Genomic DNA, 22245 nt, shown 5'->3' with positions numbered 1-22245 from the left:
CAGTTGTGGGCTGATTGAGGTAAGGCCATAAGAGATAGGGTGAGAAATACTGGTAGAGGCCAACCTGGGCAGCATAGTGAGACCTTAATCTCTATTGTGCAGGGGTGGGGGTGGGGTGGGGTGGTAGGGGTAGGAGAGTGCAGGTGGAATTCAGAAGTATGTCTCATTTATGTTGTTCACCACGGAGCTTCATACATATGTTAATGATCTGGATTGTGTTTGATCAGTGTCCTCAGGGAGAGAAAGGAGCTTGGTCAGAAGTCACAGCTTAGAATATATGATCATTTGTGTCAGTAAGAAAAGCCCTTCTGAATTCCTGCTCCCTGCTGAGAAGAGCAGGGCCTCTTTTTCATGGATATGAGGACTTAGTGTTCTAACAGGAGCAGGAACATCTCTCACATAGTCTAGGTTTTATCCAGCCCAAGAATCTGACTCCTCCCTCCTCTGTGGCTAGGCCATGTGCTCAGCCAGAAATGTATTTCACTGAGGCCCTTTCCTGCTAGTTGCAGCTCCCAAACTAGTTCCCTTTGTCAGCCTTTACATCTCTGCCTAGAAGGTTCTTCGTGTACTCCTCCCTTCATCTCCATTCTAGGCCCCATGCTTATTTTATCTCTGGAACCTCATGGTCTTTGGCTGAAACTGAGCCTTTCTAAGGCTAGTACTCTCAGTCTTACTCTTTTGATCCTCTGAGGGATTGAGTGAATTCTGATCACATCAAGAATTCTGATTGGAAAAAAAAAAAAAAAAAAGAATTCTGATTGCATCAGGACCAGCAGTTAGTGTAATGGCTATGTCGCCGAACTCCCATGTAGCCGACCGTAGTTCGAGTCCCTGACCCGGTGGCTTAAACTCATGCCAGGTGCATGTGTGTGCGTGCCCAAGATCCCAAGAGAAGAATGGAGGAGAAGGGATTGTGGTGTGATCATCCCTTCTGGGGGGTAATTTCTCTTTTTCTATGTCTCTGTCTCTGTCTTTCTGGTGAGCTCACATGCCCTATAGCAAAAATCTCTCCAAAAAAAAAAAAGAAAAAGAATTCTGATTGCATGAAGAGTAGCTGCAGAAAGTGCCAATCCTGCCTTGGGAGTTGGAGGTGAAGTGGAAAGAATTACTCTTGCCAATGAGGACCCTTCTGGCAAAACTTGGTAATTTTGGGAACCAGCAGTTAGTGTAATGGCTATGTCGCTGGTCTCCCACATAGTCAACCGTGGTTTGCATCCCGGACCCGGTGGCTTAAAACTCACGCCGGGCCTGTGTGCGTGCGTGCCCAAGATCCCGAGAGGAGAATGGAGGAGAAGGGATTGCGGCGTGACCAACCCCCTGGGGGGTGATTTCTCACTTTCTGTCTCTATTTTTCTCTCTGTCTGTCTGGTGAGCGTACGTGCCCTATAGCAAAAAAACTCTCAAAAAAACCAAAAAACAAAAAAAACTTGGTAATTTCCACATTTCTCTCAATTTTCAGAAAGTGCTGAAACCCTTTTCTGTACCTTGCTTTTCTCCTTTTTTTCCCTCTGATTTGTGTCTCTTATCACATAGTCCATGCCATGCTTGCCTGCAGTGGCCCTGCTCTTCATGGCTACAGAAATTTGTATTCCTTGGTCAATGAATTACTGTTTAGTAATAAGACAAAAAGGAGAGAGAAAAGGCAATAGGAAGATGGTGGATATTGGTAGTGGGGAGTAGAGGATTGTACTCAAGATTTCCCTTGCCTTTCGAGGAGATACAGTTTGTTATAAATTCATTCATGCATTCATTGATTCATTGAGTCCCCATTTACTGATCTTATACTTACAGGGTAAATGATAGTGGTAGTGCCACTTTGGACCCTGGGGGACAGAGTGAGTCACACTTGCTTCTTCCCCTTTTCTGGATGTGGCATGTGAACTACTTAGAGCATGAGGGTTAACATAACACAGCTATGTACTGTGCTTTGGTGCATAGACCAGTGAACAATGAATGACTGGTTATGCCTGGAGAAAGGTGAGGAGATTTGGTCATGAGGAAAAGGGCTTTCGGGCTTATCTGCCAATAATTATCAAAATGTATTATGTAGACTACTGGGGTGGGGACTGTTGAGAAAGATCTTTTCATGAGGCCCAGAAGCTCAAAGTCATTTTCATAATAAATAAATTTAAGTTTTAAAAAAGAAAAAGATGTTATTTGCCTTTTAAAAAAATTTAACTTTGTAAACCTTTGTTCTTTTGTTGTAAAAGCAGTGATTGGTGAAACTGCTGATGCCTTGACGGGAATCAAAGCATTAGACACAAACTGTACCAGTACACTGCATTTCTCACTTTACACATTCCCAGTTCAAGAAAAGTTTTAAATAAAGGAATACACATCATTAATTTTATATAGTTGTATCTCATGAGTACATGACTTCTTAGTGTTCTGTGTTATGGCATAGGAAGTAGGCATAAAGCACTTCTGCCTCATGTAGAAATTTGATGGTTATCTGAAGGACACATGCTTGTACAACTAAATTGTAAGCTGAACTACCTCCCTTTTCACAGAACACTATTTTAACTTCAGAGAACAATGACAGACAAACTGGTTATTCAGACATAGATATTTGGCAGACATGTTATTGAAAATGAATAAAATGAGTTGTCTCCTTTAAGGAAAACCACCAGTGCTGTTGTTGCCCATGATAAATTTTCAGCTTTGAGTTGAAAATTAGATTCCAGAAAACTTATCTTCTGTCACTGTTTGACAACTTCCCTACATTAAAAGCTTCTCTGATGAAATCAGTGATTAGTAATTGTGATTATTTTGATAGTGTATAAATAAGATGTGTCAACATTTGTAAGCTCTGCCTAACTGAGTCAGCCAATAGTTTCCCAATGGCCAGTGCATCATGCAACATCATGCATGTATAAAAGATCCATTCAAAGTGCAAGACGGACCAATGGATTTTAATGTTACAGAGTACAAAAAGTTTATATAGTTTCGGATTTCACATGGCAACTGACATTTACAAAACTAACCATTTTTGAATTTGGGCGTAGCATCAGAGAAAACTATTCATAATTATCTGAAGGCTGTTAAAATATTCCTGCCTTTTCCAACTGCATCTCTGTGTTTTGATCTTCAATCAAAACAACACATCACAACAGATTGAATGTGGAAGTAGAGATTCTAAGATTATAGCTGTCTTCTGTTAAGCCAGACATCTAAAAGATTTGCAAAAATACAGGACAGCAGGTAGCCTTGTGGTGGTTAAGGTGCTGGATCCCACATGGCCAGCTCTGCAGTTCAAGTCCCAGACTCTGTGGTTTAAAAAAGGTGCTAGGTGCATGTGGATGCCTAAAATTCTGAGGAGATTGGAGGAGATGGGATTATAGCCTGGCCATCCTCCCAGAGAGTGATTTCTCACTTCTCTCTCTCTTTCTCTGTCCAGCAACTGCATATGCCCTAATGGAGAAAAAGAAAAGATTTGAAAAAATATAAAATTATTTCCCCTTTGGAAAATGTAATTGTTTTTGTAAGAACATGTTATTTGCATGAACATGTAAGAAATGCATTATTACTTTAAAATGAATTAATAGCTAAATATAAAAATTTGTTTTAAAATTTTTCTAATGTAGAAAATATTAAATAGATCTTTGGCATATAATATTTTCAAGTGTATAAATGGGTCCTGAGACCAAAAAGTTCAAAAACAAGGTCTATGCTCTTTTCTTTGTCTAGAATTCTGTCTTTTCCCTAGAGAAGTGCTGTATGTAATGGTAGACTTAATATTTAGATATTCATTAGAAATACATTTACTGAGCAGCATCTCTCAGTTTGCTTCTGGAAGCATTGTGGAGATCACAGTCTGGTGGGGAGAGAGTAAACAGAAATGACAATGCAGTATGATAAATGTTGCAAATGTGGTAGGAATTTAGGCTATGTCAGAATCTCACGAAGAGTCACTTGCCCATTTGACCTACAACATATGACCTGTCAGTTTGATGGGGCCATGGCTCCTGTGTTTTATTCTTTGTAGTCCAACAGGGTAAGTGACTGAAGTTGGCAGAGGAACTGAACTGTTCATTTGCTGCTCTGTGAGGAAAGAAGACGTATTGCATGTCAGCTTTATGCCAGTGACTATGCTAGGTATTTTAACAAAAGTGTGTTTTACTTAATCCTTACAAAAATCCTTTACAGAAGATTTTGCAAATGAGAAATTGGAGGCCCAGAGAAGTTAAAACAATTTCTCCAGTTTCACATGGTTTGTAACTCCAGTTTCACATGGTTGATGGGATTTTGACATAGCGTTCTGACTCTAACATCAGGATTCTTTCATTGCAATAATAATGCATTGCTAAATGAATGGATTGTCTAAGTATTTCTGGATGGCTGTGAGAAACCTTGCCGACTGGAATGTATAAGAGGAGGTAGAAAAGGTCTCAGGAAGGATGGGGATACAGCTAAGGAAATGCTTGGTAGGAATAATGTGTGGATTTTGGCTGACATGGTTTTTCTAGATAGGCTTCTATAGCCATATAAGATATCAAGCTTCTTTTCGGAGAGGTTTTTGCTATAGGATGCGTGTACTCGTCAGAGAGACAGAGAGACACAGAGAGACAGAAAGCAAGAAATCACTCCCCCCAGGGGGGATGGCCACACCGCAATCTCTTCTCTTCCATTTTCCTCTTGGGATCTTGGGCACGCATGCACATGTGCCTGGTGTAAGTTTAAGCCGCTGGGTCCGAACCTCAAACTGCAGTTGACTACATGGGAGTTCAGCGGCATAGCCATTATGTTAACTGCTGGTCCCAGGTTATCAAGCTTTTGTATTCCATCATCCTCAGTCACTTTAATCCTTTTCTATGCCAGTTGATGACAGCAGCAAGGATTACCTGTCTGGCTGATTAGGTTTAAACCAAAGCTTGGTGTTTGAAGTCCGATCTTCTTGGACCAGCTGTAAGCCTTTGGGAAAGAAACTGGCTGACCTCTGAACTGATGGTGCCCAGTTTGGAGGCTCCTAGTCTCTAGAGCTTGGTAAACTTTTTTTTTTTTTTTTTTAGAGATTTTTGCTCTATGGGGTGCGGGGGCTTCTATAGGGCGCATGTGCTTGCCAGAAACACACAGAGAGAGACATAGAGACAGAAAGCGAGAAATCACCCCCCAGGGGGGATGGCCATGCCGCAATCCCTTCTCCTCCATTCTCCTCTCAGGATCTTGGGCACGCACGCACACGTGCCCAGCGTGAGTTTTAAGCCATCGGGTCCAGGACGCGAATCACGATCGACTACATGGGAGTCTAGCGACACAGCCATTATGCTAACTGCTGGTTCCCAACTATTTGTTATTTTTAAAAGCCTCCAAGAAGTTGTGCTTTGCTTAGGATAAACCTGCACATGGAAATAGGCTAATTAAATTATTAGATTTGCTTCCTTTAGTTCAGAAAGCTGCCAATCCAGTGTGATTTAGTTGTGTTATGTGTGGATTTAGCAAACTATGTCCCATGGGTCAAATCTAGCCCAATCCTTGTTTTCCTTTTTTTTTGGAAATTTATTTCTTCATTTTTTTCCATGAGAAAGAGAGACAGAGAGACAAGTCCCCCCAACAGGGTCCTCAGGTCAGGATCCATGCCCAGCCTAAGTTGCTTGGATCATGGGCACATGCACTTGCGTGTGTCCTGTGTGCTCAAGGAGGTCCTGGGACATGAACCAAGGACCCTTTCTACGTGTGTCCACTGCACCATCACTGCCTCACTGCCTGGTCCCCATCACTCTCTGCTTTTGTAAATAAGGTTTTATTAGAACATAAACAAGGTCATACATTATGTTTTGTCTGTGGATGCTGATGCTACAATGGCAGTTAGGTAGCTCAACAGATCCTATTTGGCCCACAAATCCTGAATTGTTTATTCTCTAAGCCTTGACAGGAAAAGATTGCTGATAATCTTGATTCTTCCTATCATGACACTTAGCACATATTATTTTAGTTGCTTGTTTCTCCCACTTTTGTGATTGAGCTCCTGAGCACAAAGATGTGTGTGACTTGATTCATATCTTTATGCCCTGTGCTGATTATACGGTCTGACATATGATGAGCACTCATGAATAAATGAGTACATTGTATACTGATCAGTAAACTCTAAAATGTAATTTCTTTGAGTAGTACAAAATCAGGAGTAAGGGAAGGAAAGAATTAGTAGTTTTGCTAATCTCAATATTGTATGCTTCATCTATAAACTAGTATTACTTATTGCAGTTTTTTTTTTTTTTTGCATATGTGTGAATAGTTCTTCTGGAAATGGTTTCACAAATGAATAATCATACCAGAAACTCTGGTTGGTGAGGACGTTGAGGAACAATGCCTTAATCTTTGGCTGTGTTTTCCTTTTTCCTTCAGTTCCTACTCCTCTATTCCAGCCCCAATCCAACTTGGCAGGGCAAACATAGGAACATAGAGCTATTCTGTTGTGTGAGCACTGTTCATTTTATTTTTCCTCTTGTAAAACCATTGCTTCACTCTGTTTCTTGCTAGTGTTATCATTTGTGGTTTCTAAGATGAAACCAACCAAAAGCTGTTTGATCACTTTAGCAAAAATGTAGTCAAGAGAAGTGCTGCATGGGAGTCAGCAGACCTGAGCTCTTGCTATGGCTCTTTACCTGCCTCTGACTTGGGGCACATTATTTAACAACTGTGAACTTCAACAGTCAACAAACTTTTACTGAGTCACAGCTGGGATGCTATAAAATTTAATATCTATACCCTGCTCTCATTTTGGGAAGGATTTGAAGAACTGGCTAGAGATAGAGGGACCAGCAGATGGAGTAATACTTACGTCGCTGGACTCCCATGTAGTCGGTCACAGTTCGAGTCCTGGACCTGGTGGCTTAAAACTCATGCTGAGCACGTGTGTGTATGTGTGTGTGTGCCCATGATCCCAAGAGGAGAATGGAGGAGAAGGGATTGCAGCGTGGCCATCCCCCACTGGGGGATGATTTCTTTCTTTCTGTCTCTGTCTCTATGGCAAGTGCACCAGCTCTATTGCTAAAATCTCTCTTAAAAAAAAAATTAACAGGCTAGAGATAGCGAGGTGACCTGTCACTGTCTCTGGCAGGCAGACAAGTAAATAATTAAGTGGATTAGGGTGTTTCAAGTCTTTGATTAATGCCTTTGAAAAGGCTTTACAACCACTGCCTCTTACACTGTCCTTAGTCCTCTTCTGCAACAGTTTCTTCTATTACCTGGGAAGTCAAGATCTTCTCTTTTCTTTAGAGGTGATCTCAAGAATATTTCTCTTAGAAGTAGTTATAAAGATCCAGGTCTTTAAAAAGAAAGAGGATTTTGAATATTTAGGCATTGGAAGAAACACTAGAAACTAGTCAAAGTGTCTTTTTCAAATAGTGAACTTGAGACCTGGAGAAGAGACGAAACCTCCCAAGAGTCAGTCACATGGTGGAGCTAGGCCAGGATTCCAGTCTCTTTTTGCTGCATGCATCAGTTAGGCTAGTTGATATCCAGGTTTATAGGAGAGGATTAGGTGTCCTGGAAAGAGCTAAGTGGCCTAGGCTCTTGTTCTGGTTTTCTGCTGCATGACCAAGTAATGGTGGGCAGAGGGAACTGCAATCCATGCAGTGCATAACACTGTGTATCAGATGAGCTCAGAGCCTTTAGATACCTAATAGGTAATTAGCTGGATATAACTGTCTATGGGAAAGCGTAAAATGTGAGAGATTTCCCCAGTCAGCCTGTGGCTGATGTTACATTTACCAGCAGTGACAAAGTAAACTAAAAGGAAAATACACATTATTTAGGTACTAGGACCAATTGGCTGTTGTCCTGTTTCCAGAAAGATTTTTATTAATTTATAATTGTTGATTTGACTGATTAAAAATATATCTCATTTAAATGTATACTTCTTTAATTACTGGTGAGGCTAAACTTTTTTCCTCGTGCTCATTGGCTGTTTATATTTTCTCTCATTTGTGAGTTACTGTTTATGATCTTGTTGAATCCCAGTGTATTCCTATTCTTATGCTAGCCCTTCCTGCCAGCAAACTATTAGGATGATAAAGCATTGTCCCCCATGTGGGACAGCTCAGCATATTCTTGGGATAGTTAAAGGCTAGATGAACTACTTCTGTCACTGTACGAGTGGACGGCTAAGTGCCTGTGTGAGAAGTCAGATACTAGGAGTTCAGCAAGCTGAAACAGGCTGTGTTTTGAGGCCAGGTAGTGGCTCTGAGTAATGTTATCTCTTGCTTTTCCTGTACAGAGTTTTGCCGGATTGACAAGCCGCTCTGCGATAGTGAGGATGAGAAGCTCAGCTTTGAGGCAGTCCGCAACATCCACAAGCTGATGGATGATGATGCCAATGGTGATGTGGATGTGGAAGAAAGTGATGAGGTGAGCTCTCTCATCTTACTGTGGCTCTCTTGATTTCCTCATCAAAACAGCCCCTGAAAGCTCCTTAGACCATTTACTTGGGAGAGTTGTTCTCTGCCAGCTTGTTCTTGAGGCACTTGTCCCCATCGGGGGAGGTGGCTCTCAACAGAGCAGCCCTCTAGGAGCCAGCCTGTCAGAGTGTAGGCTTTTTGCCTTGGTCTATGGCGGGGCTGGCCCCTACTGCCTATAGGCCAGTAGTGAAACATTGACTGAGCAGTACTGAAGTTGGTCTCCCTGGTTTCCCTAGCTCTTTATTACAGTCCTATAGTAGATGGAGAATATCAAATCTATTCAGCCCTGTGTTGGCATGTGGGAGAGAAGGCAAGACAATCAGATTCTATCCTCTAAGAGTATATGCTCTTGGGGCCAGCAGGTTGTGTGAGGCACTGGACTCTCACATGGTTGACTGGAGTTCAAGTCCTAGACCTGGCAGCTTGCTTTCTCACTCTCCCTCCTGCCCCCGTCTCTGGTGAGCACATGTACCTTGTAGCAAATTAAAAACAATAATGATGAATAAAATGAAGTAAATAAGCCTTTTTTAAAAAGAGCTTATGCTCTTTTGGGAAGGAAGAGATGAATCTTAGATCAGTTTGAATTCCAGGATGCAGACCTTGTGAGCCAGTTGAGTGGCCCAGAGAGTAAGAGCTAAGAAATCACTAAATTAAAAAAGCTTTGATACCATTTCACCCTTTTGTATTTCTATAGCTATAGCTCAACAGAGCCCAGAGTACAAGGGTGTCATGTGTGAAAAGACTGAAAAGTGTTTATCTTGATTTCAAGATAAACATAAACCAGCAGTTTGGTAAAGCTGCCAAATTGGCATATAAATGTATATCAAATCAATAGTAACATAGTATAATTATCATGAGAGAAGAGATAAGTCTAATCATGCCTTCCTGATAGTTAGCCTGCCGTTGAGTTTAGAGTTCAATTTTGGATCCACATTGTCAGAAGGTTTTGGAAGAGTGAGAGCCTATATGGAAAGGATGACATGAATGATGTAGAGTATGGAAACTATGAAATGAAGAGCATTCTAAACAAGTCAGTAATATTTGTGAAGTGTTATTACAGATATGCCATGCATTATGCTAGACATGGAGATCGGGCAGTGAACAGGACAGATAAAGTCTGTCTTCACATAACTTACAGTCTAGTGAACAAACTTTGGCCTGGAGAAGAGAAGACTCAGGCAGTGTAATTGCTCTGTTCAAATAATTAGGAAGTGTATAAATCGGGCTTAAATAACAGTGATAGTAACAATGAAAACTACTGTCATTTATCAGACTCTTACCATATGCCAGGTATAGTGTTAGCTCTTTGTATCATTACTCTTTTTTTTTTAAAGAGAGATTTTTGCTGTAGGGTGTGTGCACTTGCCAGAAAGAGACAGAGAAACAGAATGTGTGAGAAATCAGCCCCCAAGAGGATGGCCATGCCGTAATCCCTTCTCCATTCTCTTGAGATTTGGGGTACACACACATACATACACACACATGCTGCACCTGGAATGAGTTCCAACCCACTGTGTCTAGGACTTGAACTGCAGTTAACTACGTGGGAGTTCAGCAACATAACCATTATGCCATCTGCTGGTCCCCATAGATTCTCTTTTAAATTTCTTTCTTTCTTTCTTTCATTTTAAAATAATTATTTATTTAATTGTATTTATTATTATTATTATTTCTAATTTGGCCAGAGATAGAGAGAGTGAGGGAAAGTGAGAAAGCAAGTTACCTGGTCCAGGACTTGAACCATGGTCAGCCATGTGGGAATCCAGTGCTTTAACCACCATGCCACTTGCCAGCCTCTTCTTTTAATGATTTTAACAGCCTTATGAAGTTGGTATTATTACCAAGAACCAGAGCCTTGGAAAGATTAAGCATTTTGTTCAAAAACACACTAGATGTGACCTTAGATCTAATTTCAAAGCCTATGCTCCTAAGTATTCCTGTATTGTTTTTCTTATTCTAAGGGTAGAACCATGACCAATATGGAGTAAAAAAGTAAAACCCAAGCTATCAGGCCTCTATAACCGCCAGAGGTCTGAGATTGCAGAGAGATAGTAGAAGCCAAGACAAAGTAGAAGCTATGCTGAAAAAGAATAGCTGGGACCAGCAGTGAGCGTAATGGCTGTGTAGCTGGACTCCCATGTAGTCGACTGCGGTTCGTGTCCTGGACCTGGTGGCTTAAAACTCACGCCTGTGTGTGTGTGCCCAAGATCCTGGGAGGAGAACAGAGGAGAAGGGATTGCAGCGTGGCCATCCCCCCTTGGTGGTGATTTCTCGCTTTCTATCTCTGTCTCTCTCTGTCTGTCTGGCGAGCACACGCACCCTATAGCAAAAACCTCTCTCAAAAAAAAAAAAAAAAAAAGAATAGCTCACCACTGGCATGGAGAAGAGCAGAGTGAAAGGTATATTCTTCTAGAATGAAGAATTGCCTAACAGAGTTTTCTTGCCATAGAAGAGCCTTCCATGGTAGATATAGAACTTCCTATTACTGAAGATGGACAAGTAGAATATAGAACTCCACTGATTGATCAGCAGAGGGGATTCTTCTGTTAGGCTAAATCAGATAATGTCAAAGAATTTAAAAGAGGAATAAAAGACTTTCTAGAAGAAAAGTAGAATTTGGATAGAATGGAAGGTGTAGTGGAGAATCAGTGTGGGCAAAGGTATAGAGATAGTAAGAAGCATAGTGGGGGGCCTGCAGGTGGTATTGTAATTAACCTCAGTCTCCCACCTGGTAGACTGAGGTTCAAGTCCTGGACCTTGAAAATCATGCCAGGCGTGTGTGTGTGTGTGTGTATGTGCACACGTGCACATACATGCATATGTGCCCAGAATCATGAGAGGAAGAATGAAGGACAAAGGACTGCCATATGGCCATTCACCCTGGAGATGATTTCTCACTTTGCCTCTCTCTGTCTCTTTCTGGCATGTGCATGCATCCTAAGGCAAAAACTTAAAAAAAAAAAAAAAAACATGGTGAGTTGAGTTGGTTAGACAGAGGCATTGTGATAGAAAACCACAGAGCAAAAATTTGGAAAGGAAAGTAGGGCTCAGGTACCAGGCTAAGATATGTGTACTTGTTGCATCAGATTCTTGAGCAAGGGGCAACAACCGCAAAGAAAGTATCTTCATTTTTGATCAACCTAGAAGTGTCACTGACCTTCAAAGGACCGAAATGTTACTCACCTGTGCTGAGAATAGAGCCATGTTTCTGGTGGTAAATAAACCTACAGGTGTCCTCATCACTGCCCTCGGGCCTGGCCATAGGACTGGGGAATGGATGAAGAAATGATGTAATTCAAGATCTACAAATTCCTGGATATCCTGGTAATCTGTTCCTCCTTTTTCTCACATTCTGCTGAATTGCTTTGTCAATGAGGAGAGGAAGAAAATGTTCTTTTTAGAGGAATGTTACCACAACAAAAAGCTCATCAGCACAAAGTGTTCCAAAATAGCACAGAAGCTGTCACCCTGCTCTTGTCTGTGCCAGTGGTGAGATGTTCTTTTTCAGGACAGTTTCTGCCTTGTCTTGACTTCTACTATTCTCCTTGTAATCTTAGGTCTCTGGTAGTTAGAGAGGCCTGCTAATCTGTTTTTTTTATAATTAGTCAGAAGCTACTGTCCTTGAGAGAGAAAGTCATAAAATGTGTGTGCTTCAGTCAGTCTAAATATATATGAGACAGCCTTAGAGTTCAGTTATTTAAATAGAAAGTTGGGTATATAACTCAGGGCTTAGAATATTGGGTAATGGGGGCCGGCAGGTGGCATGGTGGTTAAGGGCACTGGACTCACACATGGCTGACCATGGTTCAAGTCCCGGACCTAGTGGCTTACTTTTTTACTCTCTCTCTTTCTCTGGTCAAATTAAAATAAATAAATAAAGTTAAATAGTTCTTTTTTTTGGGAGAGGTTTTTGCTATAGGGTGCATGCACTCGCCAGAGAGACAGAAAGCGAGATATCACCCCCCAGGGGGAATGGTCATGGCTGCAATCCCTTCTCCTCCATTTTCCTCTTGGGATCTTGGGCACAAACACACACATGCCCAGTGTGAGTTTAAGCCACCGAGTCCAGGACTTGAACCTCAGTCGACTACATGGGAGTCCAGTGAAATAGCCATTATGCCAACTGCTGGTTCCAAGTTAAATAATTCTTTAAAAAAAAGAAAAAAAAAAGAATATTGGGTAATGGATGGTGAGGCACCAGGAATGAAACCCTGCTTGTGCTTGCCATCAGGGACCTAAAATTTTTATGACCCATCTAAAAGAACTACTTCTTACTCAAGAACCTTAGAAGAAGTCTGAAGGGTTGTTCTATTGAGCCTCATTTATTCTGTCTTAAGTTGTTAGCTTTTTTTTTTTTTTAGATACTATAACTTCAGTATTAGATCTTTAAAAATGTTAGCCATTTTTGAGTAAATCTTTCCTCTTACAGATTATTATAAGCAGTGTTAACTTTGTTTGTACTTATCAGTACATGTCTTCAGGGCCTCTTGCAGTAACGAGATTCCTATAGGCATTGTTGCAATTGCTTTTTAGATTTTTCCTCTCTCTTCCTTGATTCAGTCTCCTGCTATATCTTTTCTACTGTGAACTGTGCTATTAGACTTTTGGTAAACTGGAACTCAGCAGGCATTTTGTAGACAAACATAAAGTCATTTGTGTGTGGGCAGGTAATATGGATACTCAAGTGCTGTCTTTGCTGCTTCTGTTCAGATAGCAGAGACAGTGTATTGTGGGACCTGCAGATGAGCAAGATGGTACTATTGGAGATGGTGCCCTTTTGCAAAGTTGGAGTTCTGCCAGGCTGGCAGACTGGTAGTTCATGACCTGTGTTCTCTTCAGACCTATGATGGAGACATAGCCCAGGGGCAGAGGATTTGCTACAGTTAGCGTGGTACTATCAGGATGCCCTCACAGTCTGAGGTGAGAAAAAGAGGACCTGCAACCATTGTTCCCTTAACTAAACCAGACTCTCATAGCAGTGGTTTTTTTTTGTTTGTTTGTTCGTTTGTTTTGTTTTGATTCTTTCTTGGAGTCTACATGGAAAATTAGGACATTTATTAAGCCACTAAAAACAAAAATTTTAAGAAGTTTTTGCCTTCGGGTGAGTACGCTTGCCAGAGAGACAGAGACAGTGAAAGGGAAAGTGAGAAATCACCCCCCAGGGAGGACAGCAACACTGCAATTCCTCTTCCTCCATTGTCCTCTTGGGATTTTGGACATGCACACACATGTACCTGGTGTGAGTTTTAAGCTGCCAGGTCTGGGACTCGAACAGTGGTCGTCTCCATGGGAGTCCAGCAGTGTAACTATCACATCATATGCTGATCGCACTAAACAAATTTTTTTCTCAAAAGAATTATTTTTATTTTAGTTTATTTATCCATTTATTTATTTATTTTTGATTTAACCAGAGAGAGAGAGTGAGAAAGCAATTTGCCAGGTCTGGGACTCAAACCATGGTTGACCACGTGGAAGTCCTGCATCCCAACCACCACACTACCTGCCAGCCCCAACAAATTTTTTTAGATACTTATTACATATGAGGCAGAATCTGAGATTAGGCAGAATTGTGTCAGAGTGTAGAAGTTTAGTGACTTCCCATTTGTTTTTTCTCTCAGGATAAATGATAGTGATTTCTTCCTTTGCAGGTTTATTGTCAGGATTAAGTGAGAAAAGTAATGTTAAAAATTACCAGCATGGGGGCCAGCAGGTGGCATGGTAATTAAGGGTGCTTGGCTCCCACATGACTGACTGCTGTTCGAGTCCTAGACCTGGTGGCTTAAACTCATGCCGGGTGCGTGTGTGTGTGTGTGCCCAAGATCCTGAGAGGAGAATGGAGGAGAAGGGATTGTGGCGTGGCCATCCCCCCGGGGGGGTGATTTCTCGCTTTCTGTCTCTCTGTCTCTCTCTGTCTTTCTGGTGAGTGCACACGCCCTATAGCAAATAAAACCTCTCAAAGAAAAAAAAATTCCTGGTGCATGGGCTATCAGGGACACAGTGATAACATGATGCTCTATGACGCTGGACCCACCTGGAAAGGTCTTGGATTCCGTCCCAAGGCCCCACGGCACATGCTGTGTGAGTGTGTATGACTGTGTCTGGCTAATGGAGGATGGGAGTGGATCATGATGTGAGGACCCTGTTTGGGTTGCCAAACAGTGTCTCACTCTGAGGAAATAAATAGATAAATAAACTTTAAAAAAATCCAGCACAGGCCAGCTGGTGGCATGGTGATAAGGCTCTAGACTCACACATAGCCAACTGTGGTTGGGAAATGGGAAAAACTGAACGGAGTCTTCACCAAAGAAGATACATGGATAGTAAGTAAGCATATGGAAAAATATTCTATATTATTAATCATTGGAGAAATGCTAATTCAAATGACATGATATATCACTGCACATCTATTAAAGATGGCTAAAATTTTTAAAATAGATGATATTGACTGGCTTTTTGGTGTGATAGTTAAGGAAGCTGGATCCCACATGACCAAAACCACCATTCAAATCCTGGACCTGGTGGTTTGAGAAATACATTGAACATGTACACATGTGTGCCCCAAATCCTGAAGGAATGAAAAACAGAGGAGAAGGGATTGTAGTGTGACCATCCCTCATGGGGGGGGGGGGCTCTTTCTCCCTTAACCTATCTCTCTCTCTCTCTCTGGTGAGCACATGCACCCTCTGGCAAAATTAAACAACAACAAAATAGACAACACTAAATGCCTAGCAAGGAAGAAGAACCACTTAAACTCTTACTGATGGAAATATAACGTGCTGTAGCCAGTCTAGAAGAGTTTGAGTTTCTAGGTACTTACCCGAGAGATAAATGAAAATTTTTATTCACATGAAAACCTATTCATGAATATTTATAGTAGTTTTTTTTTTTTCCTTGTGGAAGAATAAGGAGAGTGAGAATGTGGGAGGAGAGAGAAAGGTAACTAGATCTGACAGCGTCTCACCACTTTGTGATCCTTCCTGTCTCAGTTCCCTGGATATCTAGGCCCACAGGTATGTGCCACCACATCTAGTCCATTTAGGTTGAACTGGGAACTGAACCTGGACCTCTCATATGATCTCAGTCATCATATAGTGGAGGATTCCCACTCGCAGCACCACAGCTGGGTCCTGTAGCAGCATTATTCATAATCGCCCCAAACTGGACATAACCAAGCTGTCCTCCAATGTGTGAATAATTGTATAAACTAAGGAAACTACTCAGCATTAATAAGGAATCAACTGTGGATGCATGCAACATAGATGAATATCAAAGGCATTATGCTGAGTGAAAGAAACAGTCTGAAGAAGTTGCATGCTATATAAGTCTATTTGTATGACATTCTGAGAAAGATAGAACTCTAGGATGGAAACTAGATCAGTGGATACCAGGGTTAGGAGTTTGGGGACAATCTGACCACAAAAGGGCAGCATGAGTAAATTTTGTGAAGGCAGTTACTTGAACTTAAATATGCACTAAAACGCATGGAACTATGTACTCCAAACAGTTAATTTAATCATATGCTAATTAAAATAATTTTCTAACATATAATTCAAGCTCAGTGAATACTAGTTATTTCCTCCTTTATTTTACACGTGTATTTCCAGGATATCAACCTGCCATCTGACAGTTATATTTTCATATTTGTCTGATTGATAATTTCCCTTACCAAATTGTGACTCCCATTGGGGAAGGGCTCATCTTATCTGATTTGTCCGTGTTTTCCCCAGTGCCCCGCAGAGCCTGTTACTGACTATGTACTTACTGTATTGAACAACTAATTGATATTGCTCTAGCAGCATGGCATGAGGCTGAGGTGGCTGTTCTGAGTTAGGATGTCACACTTCTGTGGGGTGAGGATGGGTAAGCCGCCGTAGGAACCCAGGAAGCTGCAAGATCTACAAATGATTCTCTTAGTGTCTGTGGTATCAGTATAGAAATGTCACACAGGGTAAGAGCTTATGCTCTGGAGTAACACAGACCTGTGGAAACTTGAAGACTTACATAATCTCTTTCAGGTAGTTTCTTCATTAGAAATTAGTGTAGTAATAGTGACCAGATGGTGGTGCAGCAGTAGCACAATGCTCTGTGGGGCTGACTCACGTGGGAAGGTTCCGGAGTTTGCATCTACAGACCTCTTTGAATGTGTTAAGCACATGTGTGCTTATGATCTGGGGCTAAAGTCGGTGGTGGATCATGGAGTGAAGACCCTATTGGGAGTGTCTCTTTCTGACTCTGTGTCTCTCTTTCTTTCAATCTATCTTTTTTGTTCATGGAAGAAATAAATAAACTGCAAAAGAAATTGGAGTAGTAATAATAATAGTAAGTACCTCATGAAGTTGTTACAAAGATTCAGCAAATAATGCCTATAAAGCACTTAGCATGATGCTTGGCACATAAGAGATTTGATATAATTTAGTTTTTGTGGTGGTTACTGTTATCATCAGAAAGAGAATACATGTTGATGCTAACAGGTCTGTCTCCTAAACTGGTCTTTGCCACCTACTGCTTGTCTGACCTTAGGCAAATAACTTCACCTCTCTGAGACTTGACTTATTTCTCAGCTCTTTGGAACAACTCTATGTAGGGTTGTTATGGGTTAGGGTTATATGTAAGAGCCCCAATCACAAAGTCTGGCACATGGAAGGTAGGTGCTAAATCGATGTTTTTTCCTTCCTCAGTGTGATGGTACAGATCGTGAGGGCTGGCCTGTATGTAGCAAGAATTCCAAATCAGCTCTCTCATCATCTCATGGCACTAGGGCATTCAACTGAGGGGCCTTTGTCAGCAGCATGACTGACCTTACTTACCAAGATGCTGCAAAAAGTAGTTCTGTCTTTGCCCGAGTGGTAGGTAACAAGATAGGGGTAGAACAGAGTATTATTTAGTGTCACATTTTTTTTTTTCTTAGTGACTTTTGCTATAAGTTGCATGTGCTCACCAGAGACAGGGAGACAGAAAGTGAGAAATCACTCCCTGGGGGGATGGCCATGCCGCAATCCCTTCTCCTCCATTCTCCTCTCGGGATCTTGGGCATGCACGCACATGCACCTGGCATAAGTTTAAACCACCAGGTCTAGGACTCGAACCACAGTTGACTACATAGGAGTTCAGTGACATAGCCATTAAACTAACTGCTGGTCCCAATTTTATTATTTTATATATAAGTTTGTCTTCTGTATGAATACTGGGATCACTAAAGCACAACTCATCAGATTACTCTTGGTTTATGAAGGGAGCATGGTGCAGAGGGGGCACCGTGTGCCAACCCTCAGGCCTGCTGAGTACATATACAGGTCAGCTGAGTCCTTAGTTACTCAATGACGAGGTGTTATGAGCTCCATTCTAGAGATGGTGGAACTGTAAGTGAGTGGCTCACCTTTGCTTACTTGATTAACTAAACTCTAATTTGCCCTTCAGTGCTTCCACAATCTGACTTTAGCTCATCTGACTGGTTTCTGCTGCATTGTGGTCTCTTACTCTCTGCTACGGCAATCCCAGACATGCTCTTCATATCCCACCACTGTGCCCTTACTCTGGATAAGACCTTATCCTCGTATCTCTTTGCCTTCTGTAAAAATGCCCACTTGTCCACAAAGACCTCGATCAGAGTTTCTCCACTTCAGCACTGTTGGTATTTTGGACCAGATAACTCTTTGTTGTGGGGTGTAGTTCTGTGCAATATAGCAACCGTAGCCTCTACCCATTGGATACCAGTAGCAAACCCTCATCTTGGTTGTGATGACCAAAAATATTGCCAGTTATAATTGGCAGTACCTAAGGGGACAGAATTGCCCCAGTTAAGAACTACTGGCTTAGACTACATGTTGTTTCTGGTAAGAAATCGTGCTTGTTCTGCATAATGGAAAGTAATCCTTTCTCTCTCTTGTCCCAGAGTACTTGGCATGACTCTCACATTTGGCATGTTGCTCTGCTCTGTATTGTAATTAGTTGGGCCTCTCCTTATCTGTCCTACTAAGTCACGAATGTCTCTGGGGGCAAGAACCAGGTTGTATTCGGCACTGTATCTCTCATTGTGCTTGATGCAGGGCTTTACTCATTAAAAGGGATGAGTTCAGGGTTTTTGAATGTTTAATTTGAAAGCAAAGTTATCATCTTATCATTTGTGCTCCTTCAATTGTTTTCCTAGGACAGATCAAGAGTACAGAGTTGGCTGATCAATGGAATGGGGGACAGGGAGTTGGACTTGGGAGTTCCTTGCCAAGCTAGAAGCCAAATCGGTGCAGGGTGGTTTTTCTGGACTTGCTAGGATCTGGGCTCCAGAAGTGTTATGTCTCACCTGTGTGTCTGATCTCTTTTGTGACTCTCCCCCCCCATTTCCCCTGCCTCTCTACCCCATGCTATGAATCATGTGCAGAATCTGGGTGAAGGTAAGATTCTATTATAATTGGGAACCAGCAGTTAGCGTAATGGCTATGTCGCTGGATTCCCACGTAGTCAACCGTGGTTCGCGTCCCGGACCCGGGGGCTTAAAACTCACGCCGGGCGCGTGTGCGTGCGTGCCCAAGATCCCAAGAAGAGAATGGAGGAGAAGGGATTGCGGTGTGACCATCCCCCCTGGTGGGTGATTTCTCGCTTTCTGTCTCTATGTCTCTCACTGTCTGGAGAGCGCACAGGCCCGATAGCAAAAACCTCTAAAAAAAAAAGATTCTATTATAATTAAAATAATAGGAAAGACATAGGAAAGGACAATACTAGAGGGGCAAACATGAAGGAAAGAAAAAGGAAGATATTGGGAATGTACTTTTGGAACATTCTCATTGGAAGGAGTAGGCATAGTTTGCCAATTATTAATTGTTTGGTCTTGGAAAAAATTTTAATCCTTATGAGTTTTCATTTTTTCATTGTCAAATGAGTTTAGTAACTCCTACCTTGAAGGCTTATGACAAAGATAAAGTAAAATCGTATATGCAAAGTACCCGGCCTCAGTGATCGGACTAGTATTACTACTTCTACTACGTCTGGACCAGTTCTGAACATAGCCTGTCCTTGCTTCCCCTTCACACAGTTTTGACAGCCTAGAGCTGCTGCTTTTATAAGAGAATTTTACTATGTGCAAATTAACCTCAGAATAGGTTTCTGATGGACGCTTTTCTGCTTTTGCAGTAATTCTTTGACCTTAGTTTAGAAGCACCTCTCTGAGTTTCTTCTCTTTAGCTTTCCCTGCCTATATCCTGGCACAGTCATCATCTAATCTCCTTCCTCATAGAACGTTCTGACCTTCTGCTCATAATCCACACACAGCGCAGGCTGAAGTCTGCTAAGGCCCTTTGGAAAGAACAGAGGACTGACACCATGAGTGACATCATTCTTTATGTGAAACCTGATCCTTAGGCTAAGGAAATGTCTTGGCCTATTCTTCCTTACAACACTTTGTAATCAGGTGACTGCAGCATTCACCTGCCAGGAATGGCTCATAGTCAGTCTATATGATACAACTTCCACGGAGTCTTAGTTCTGTGGCCTTACTCATGCTTTCATCCTTACTTTTTGTGTTTCTTAAATTAAATTATTTGGACATTGACTTTTTAAAAGTCTGACCAAAGGGCTGGCCCTATTGTGCAGCAGTTAGATGCTGCTCGGGAAAAGTCAAGTCCCACGTGGATGACCAGGGTTCAAGTGCTGGCCCTTGTGGCTTGAAAAACACACTGGCCATGTGTACATGTCTAGGATCCTGACAGAAAGGAGACTTGGAGGAAAAAAAGGATTGCAACATGATTAGGCTCCATTGGAGATGTGCATGTGATGCAGCCTCTCTCAGTCTCTCTCCCCTTGTCTTGTGTACATATGTGCCTTCTGACATTAAAAAAAAAAAAAAGAAAGAAAGAAAGAAAGAAAGAAAAAGAAAAAAGAAAGTGTAAACACGAGCTTTGGAGTTCAACCTGTGTTCAAATCCAAAATTTTCAGTGTGTTAGCTGTTAGGCAAGTAATTTGGGGCCTCACTTTTCTCATCTGTAGAGATAAAAATAAGATATCCTTTGCCAGTGACGTGCCCTCAGGCTAGAGAGAGGCTTGTGTATAAACAAGAAATGACAGTAGTACATTTTAAGAGCTCTATTGGTGTTATGCACAGGAGCCTGGGAATTTCTAGAGGAATCTGGTTGTGGTGATTTAATGTGTTCTGGTGTAGCAGAAGACACATCATCAGCCAGGACTCAGACAAAGAGTACCAGTTGCCAGACAAGCTGAGCTACACATCAGAGGGAGTAGGCATAGTTTGCAATCTGTCCCAGGGCCTTCGCCAGCTACAGGATAAGGCAGCAACTTCCCCAGATGGTATCCCTCCTGTTTCCAAGAAAACCCAGATGGTGGCGTACTTTAGCAGACAAGGGAATTCTTTCTCACTAAGCAGGCTGTTGTTTTCCTTCCTCTCCTCTTTGTTGATGAGTCCACTTTGTCTGTTCTGGATGGCAGTCCTGTTGATGACAGGGATTAGTTATATTTGTAAAGCTTCTCTATGTACATGTCTACATATGCATATCTGTTTATGTGGGCATTTGTGTTTGTTTCTTTGTATGTATGAATATATTATTTTGTGCTTGTGTGGGTGCGTGTCTTTATTTAGTTTTGTCTGCATACATGACAAGAAGTGAAAGAAGAGTAGGAGCACCAAGCCAAGAAAGTGGTGGCTGAGAGAAAGCTCATAAACCAGGTAGGGGATCAGGCTGAAGGTTAAGGGCAAAGGGTTAGGCCCGCAGACAGTATGCAGGACCTGGAGGTAAAAGCAGAGCCAGAAATATAATCAGGAGCCCAGTGATGGTATTAGTGTGGACAAGATCTGGTCCCTACAAAATGGTAGGCAGAATGCAATGTCATCTGGCAGCCAAGAATGATCAAGCCAGCAAAGGGAGAAAAGCACTGTTTCAGTGGTTAAGTTTTTTATTCTTCCCATCTAGGGAGGAATCGATAGCTGGTCTCTAAGGACCTGTTTGCCTTCCAGCTTAACTGGTGTTTATGTTTGTTCGATTGCATGTGTATTTTTTTTGAAGGGTCCCTGTACACGCCTGTAACTGTATGTGCAGCACATTCAGTGTACTACATGGCATTAGGAAGAATTGATTTCCAGTGCATTGTCTGATTTATCTGAGGACCAGTGATTCTCTTTTTTATTCATTCTTGTGTACTGCTCACCATTTCTGCCTTTCCTCTTTCTTTCTTCTCCAAAGATATTTAGTATCTGCTCTGTCCTGGATTTGGATGTGCAAAGACTAATAAGGAAGACAAATTTCCTACCTACAAGGGTCTCACATTTTATTGAGGCAGGAGGACATGTATGTTTAGTTCTGATAAGGGTTGTGACAACAGAAGAGCTCTGCATGCTCAGAGTACAGAAGGGGAAAGTTGACCCATCCAAGGATGTCAGGAAGGACTCCCCAGAAGAAGTGTTGTTTCAAATGAATTTTGGGAGGTGAATAAGGCTTACCCTGGGGATGGGAGTAAGAAGGATATACCAAGGTGGAAGAATAAATGTGATGTCCTTGGGGATCTGTAAGTCAGTAGTTGGAGATGAGGTTGGAAAGGCAGGCATTAACCAGAATTATGCCATAATGAGGAGCTCGGATTTTGTTTCAGAGATGGTAAGCTTCAAGTAAACTAGGCTGGCTTAAATTCTGACCAAAGGCATGTCAGGAATAGGCATTGCAGAGGGGGTGAAGCCGGAGCTTGGTTTTCAAAGACAGGCAGGAGTTTACCAGGTAAAGAAAGGAAGAGGAGAATTCTAGGAAAGTTTGGGAATAAAGGCAGAGGAAAAAAAGATCTCAAGTTTGGAAAACATCAAGTAGGGAGGTGCTTAAAGCATAAGTGAAGTCATCTATGGTATAGATAAGCAATA

General features: G+C 41.8%; 1 protein-coding gene across 5 annotated transcripts in view; it reads left to right on the top strand.

The window, feature by feature from the left end:
• STIM1 (stromal interaction molecule 1) overlaps window positions 1–22245 on the top strand; it is a 221145-nt gene that overhangs the window by 114817 nt on the left and 84083 nt on the right. For all 5 annotated transcript variants that reach the window (XM_014590358.2, XM_014590351.2, XM_014590355.2 and 2 more), the window contains exon 2: window positions 8216–8346. In XM_014590358.2, coding sequence (XP_014445844.1) covers window positions 8216–8346 — 131 coding nt within the window. The remainder of the gene's footprint in view (window positions 1–8215; window positions 8347–22245) is intronic.

The sequence above is a fragment of the Tupaia chinensis genome, unplaced genomic scaffold (assembly GCF_000334495.1).
Source record: "Tupaia chinensis unplaced genomic scaffold, TupChi_1.0 Scaffold000047_1, whole genome shotgun sequence".
In the NCBI taxonomy this organism is placed as follows: Eukaryota; Metazoa; Chordata; class Mammalia; order Scandentia; family Tupaiidae; genus Tupaia; species Tupaia belangeri.
This window is presented reverse-complemented; position numbering and strand designations above follow the sequence as displayed.